Consider the following 4,990-nt stretch of genomic DNA (forward strand, 5'->3'; position numbering starts at 1 on the left):
TGTTAGTGCCGGAAAGTGACAAAAAAGAGAAAGAAATAGGGTATGGTGGATGAGGTGGGGTTTAGACCCATTTTTCAATTATTAAAACATATGGAATATCAAAATTAAATTAAATAAATATAATAATGTTTCAAGTTAACTAAATTTACAAATGAATCTCATTTTGAATGTTGGATGCAAATTGATTTTATTTTTTTTCGATTTATTTCAATTAAAAAAAAAACAAATTTCGAGTTTTCCCCAAGTAACAAGCCAAAACCAAAATAAATTGAGCCTAGCTTTTTCATTGTAAAAGCACAAATGATGATTTCTGTGGGTCATAAAGTGAAATCCATGAATCTAGAGGGTTTAAAGGTACACCTTGCCGCATTTATACAAAAGGCCGTTCACCCCCGAAACCTCCCCTAACGCCGTCGCCATCAATCTTCAACGGCGATCTCTGCGACTCCATAGTCGTGTTCCTCCATGAACCTGATTAGGGTTTCACATAGGGGAATTTAGAATCCATCAATTCGATTTGAAAGAGTGTAAATTTTGGGAAGAAGATGGATCAATCATTCTTGATTATGCTGTCCAACCTACTCCACCTTCAAAATCAACTCGACCCTACCACCTCCATCCTCTCCGACTCCTCCACCTCCGCTACCTCAGCCACCCCTTCCTCCCTCCTCACGTCCACCTCCGCCGCCCCTCTTCTATTCTTCACCATCGCCTCTGTCCTCTCATACATCTCCACTACCCGCAAACCCCGCTCCTCCCCATCCCCACCTCCATCTCCCTCAACCACTTCCCAATACTCCGTCGCCGCCTTCCGCGCCCTCTCCACCGAACGCATCTGGGCAATGGAAGCTCCATTACGTGACGCCCAATGGCGCTCCATGTACGGCCTATCGTACCCCGTCTTCACCACCGTCGTCGACAAACTCAAACCCTACATCGCTCAGTCAAACCTCTCCCTCCCCTCCGACTACGCCGTCGCCATGGTTCTCTCCCGTCTCTCTCTCGGCCTCTCCGCTAAAACCGTAGCTAAACGTTACTCCCTTGAACCCTACCTCGTTTCCAAAATCACTAACATGGTCACCCGCCTCTTATCCACTAAACTTTACCCTGAGTTCATCAAAATCCCCGCCGGTCGCCGCCGTCTCCAGGAAACCACAGCCTCGTTCGCCGAAATCACATCCCTCCCCAACATATGTGGCGCCATTGACAACACACACATCCGCCTCCACAGCCTTCCCTCCAACCTCCCTAACCCTAGCATCTACACCAACTCACACGGATTCCGATCAATTCAACTCCAAGTAGTCGCAGATCACAAGAAAATCTTCTGGGATGTTTGCGTGAAAGCTCCAGGCGCATTTGACGATGCTACCCATTTTCGCGATAGTTTGCTCTACAACAGGTTGATTTCAGGCGACATTGTATGGGAGAAAGTTGTGAACGTGAAAGGGCATCCTGTTAGGCCTTACATCGTCGGAGATTGGTGCTACCCCTTGTTATCATTCCTGCTAACTCCATTTTCATGGAACCGAACTGGGAATCCAGCTCAGAACACTTTCGATGAGGGGTTGATGAAAGGAAGAAAAGTGGTGGAGGAAGCTATCGGATTGTTGAAGGGAAGATGGAGGATTCTTCAAGATATGAATGTGGGATTGAATCATGCACCTCAGACGATTGTTGCTTGTTGTGTGTTGCATAATTTGTGTCAGATTGCAAGGGAACCTGAACCAGAAGTGTGGAAGGAGCCGGAGGAGAGTGGTGGTGTTGCTAGGGTTTTGGAGAGTGAGAATTATTACTACAATTTTGGAGAAAGCTTGAGGCAGGTGTTAGCTGATGATCTTTACCAGAGACTTTCTTCAAGATGAAATTAATTGTAAGGTTGTAGTTTTTTTTTTCTTGTCTTTCCTCTTGTTGTAACTTTGTTCTAGAAAATATTTTTAATCCTTTTCGTAATAAGTAGTGTGTAATTGCAACCAGTTATGTATGTAAACTAACTCAAGTTTGGGGAAATTAATCTCAGATGATTATTAGTCATGTTATTCATAACAATCTATATAAAAGATGATAAACCATGAAAATGTTTGAACTTGTTACAAAATGTCATTGAGCATAGGCAGTTTTGCCACTATTTGGAAGAAGTCCATCTTTAGCCATTTCAGAAAGAATCTTAAACACAGCATCCATATTTCCTTGTTTATGGTTTATCTCAACAAGAGCTTTTGCAACTTCACCATCACTAATCCTACAACTTCTCAACACATTTTCTATAACTTCACTCGATTCCACCATCATTTCGCCTCTTATAAGTTCTTTAATCAAAGCAATAATCGTAGCAGTATGAGGAACAAATCCATGACTCACCATTTTCTTATAAAGATCAAAAGATTTCCTCAAGTTCCCACCTTTACAATGCCCATGTATCATAACATTATAAACAGCCTCACCAGGCTCTTCCTTTCTCTGAAGCATTTTATCAAACACCTTATCTGCTTCATTCATTAACCCCTTCATACAGAACCCTTTTATTAGAGCCACCACACTCTTCGCCTCCATGTTACCACAGTTCTCTATCAATGTCTCGTAAGTTACATCATCTGGAACACCATTGTCATAATACAACTTGAAAAGAATCTGTTTTGCTTCAAGGGTTCTTGCTTTCTTGGAAAGACCATTAATCAACACACTGTAAGTGACAACATCAGGGAGCAAACCTTTTTTAAGCATTTCATCATGCAAATGGAGGGCGTTTACAGTATCTCCTTCTACACAATAAGCATTTATCAAAGCTGTGTATGTACATTCATCAGGTGGCAAACCGTTTCTTAACATTTGTTGAAAAACATCACAAGCTTCTGTTAGTTTTCTTTGATCACAAAGACCTTTAATTAGCGACGAATATGTGATAGTGTCGGGTAAAACACCTTTCGCGACCATTTGGCTTATTGTTTCATAAGCTCTATCTAGCTCTTGATTTCTACAAAAACCAGTTATAATTGTGCTATAACTTACAACATCTGGGGTTAATCCGGTTTTACTCATATCATCAACAACTCCTAAAGCATCTTCCATCTTCCCATTTACAGTGTGACCATTGATCAAAGTGTTGTAAGTCACAATCGATGGAGAAAAACCCTTCTTTTTCATTTCATCTAATAGCTTATAAGCTTCATCCATGAACCCTTGTTGGGAGAAGCCATCAATCAATGTTGTATATGTTCTAGCATTTGGAAAGAGTTTTCTTACTCGCATCTGTTCTAATAATTCCATAGCCCTGTGTAGATTTCTAGCTTTACACATGCTATTAATCAACGAAGTGTAAGTAATTACATTAGGAGATAATCCATTTCGTGTCATTTCATCATGCAAAACAAGTGCTTGGTGGAAGTTACCTTCTTTACAATACCCATTCACAAGAGTATTATAAGTGACTTCATCAGGGATGATTCTTTTGTGTTTCATCTCTTCAAGAACTTCATCTGTTTCATTCATCCTCCCTTCTCGAGCTAATCCGTTAAGTATGACATTATAAGAAATCAAATTCGGCTCTAAATCTTTATTAGGCATTGTCTTGAACAGCTTGAATGCATCATCAAGTCTCCTTGATTTACAATAAGCATCGATTAGTGTGTTGTAAGTGACAACATTAGGCAAGCAGCCATTTTTCTGCATTTCAGCAAAGAACCCTAGACCCTTTTCCAAATCCCTAACCCCACAAAAGCCACGAATCAGTATATTATAAGTGAACACATTTGGTGAAACTCCAGTTCTTATCATATGTAAATACATTTCCTCGGCTACTTTAATGGGCTCGCTAGACCTAATAATCGCATCAAGAACAGCGTTATACGACAATACACCTGGCATATAACCATGAGATATGGCTAAATGGATTGTGTTTAAACCTCTTTTGACCAACTTCAAATTAGAATAAGATTTTACCAACAAATCGATGACGGCAGAGCTTGAATTACAGTCGGAGTATGTATCTTTAAGGCGTGTGAAAACTAAATCTCCGTTTTCATCAGCACGGGTGTTAATGGCTACGTCTTCGGCGATGATTTGAGCTGTTTTATAGAGCTTGAATCTGGTGAGTATGTGAAGAGAGAGGCAGCTACATTGAAGATCAAAGAAGGGACGCCGGCGAGCCCAATTGATGAATGATAGGATTAGGGTTTTGTCAGATTGAGCTTGGAGGAGTAAATAAGAAGCTGATTGAGGGGTAAATTGGGTCGACAGGGGATCTAGGTTGATTAAATGGTGGCGTTTGAGGATGGTGATGGCTTTTCCGACAAGATGAACATCAGGCGCCGTCGGTGGTGGCGCAAAGGAGGTGAGGGTGGAGAACTGAAGAGTTTTCTGGTAGGGTTTAAGGAGGTTCATTTCAGCGGACAGCTGAAAACGAACATGGTTGGTTGTGAACATTCGTAAGACTATCTTCACTCTTCACAAAATTTAAGTCAATCTTCGCCGAATATTTCAGAACATGTGGAATCAAGGAATTATAATCTATCACGAATCCAAATTCATATTTTGTTACTTTGGTAGGAAATAAAATTGAAATTCAATGTCATATTTGTTTCGTTGAAAAAAAAAATGAAATTAAAATAATAATATAATATAAAACGATATATATATATATATATATATATATATATATATATATATATATATATATATATATATATATATATACTAGCCGTTACCCGCGCAAAACGACGACGACAAATAGATTTTTTCTTCTAATTATTTTCATTCGAAAACATGTTATATTTCAAAGAACACAAGACAAATATATATTACGATTGATAGGAATCCAAAAGTCCAATCTAAAATCAAACAAATTTACATATGTCTATTTGAATTATTAACTAAATACTCAAATTGCCCCTAAGTGAATTTGGCCACTTATAAAATAATAGAAAGAAACTTTTTCTTAGCCTTGCTAAAATGTGTAAAGAACAAACCCGATTTACAATTACGGGTATACGAT

The 4,990-nt window shown here is 39.3% G+C and overlaps 2 protein-coding genes across 2 annotated transcripts; one reads left to right on the plus strand and one right to left on the minus strand.

Annotated features, from left to right (window-relative positions):
- Positions 1–261: 261 nt before the first annotated feature.
- On the minus strand, positions 262–4,498 carry EMB2745 (Tetratricopeptide repeat (TPR)-like superfamily protein). Its single transcript, XM_079051881.1, has one exon. The coding sequence runs from the start codon at positions 4,420–4,422 to the stop codon at positions 2,101–2,103; it is 2,322 nt and encodes a 773-aa protein (XP_078908007.1). The 5' UTR covers positions 4,423–4,498; the 3' UTR covers positions 262–2,100.
- On the plus strand, positions 546–1,956 carry LOC145115570 (PIF / Ping-Pong family of plant transposase). The gene has a single exon (XM_079051882.1). The coding sequence runs from the start codon at positions 546–548 to the stop codon at positions 1,863–1,865; it is 1,320 nt and encodes a 439-aa protein (XP_078908008.1). The 3' UTR covers positions 1,866–1,956.
- Positions 4,499–4,990: the final 492 nt, after the last annotated feature.

The sequence above is a fragment of the Lactuca virosa genome, chromosome 5 (genome assembly GCF_052849685.1).
Source record: "Lactuca virosa cultivar CGN04683 chromosome 5, Lactuca_virosa_CGN04683_v6, whole genome shotgun sequence".
In the NCBI taxonomy this organism is placed as follows: domain Eukaryota; kingdom Viridiplantae; phylum Streptophyta; class Magnoliopsida; order Asterales; family Asteraceae; genus Lactuca; species Lactuca virosa.

Bases quoted from the DNA above. Each gene is read 5' to 3' on its own strand.
- LOC145115570 (XM_079051882.1), top strand. From the start codon at position 546: ATGGATCAATCATTCTTGATTATGCTGTCCAACCTACTCCACCTTCAA.
- EMB2745 (XM_079051881.1), bottom strand. From the start codon at position 4,422: ATGTTCACAACCAACCATGTTCGTTTTCAGCTGTCCGCTGAAATGAAC.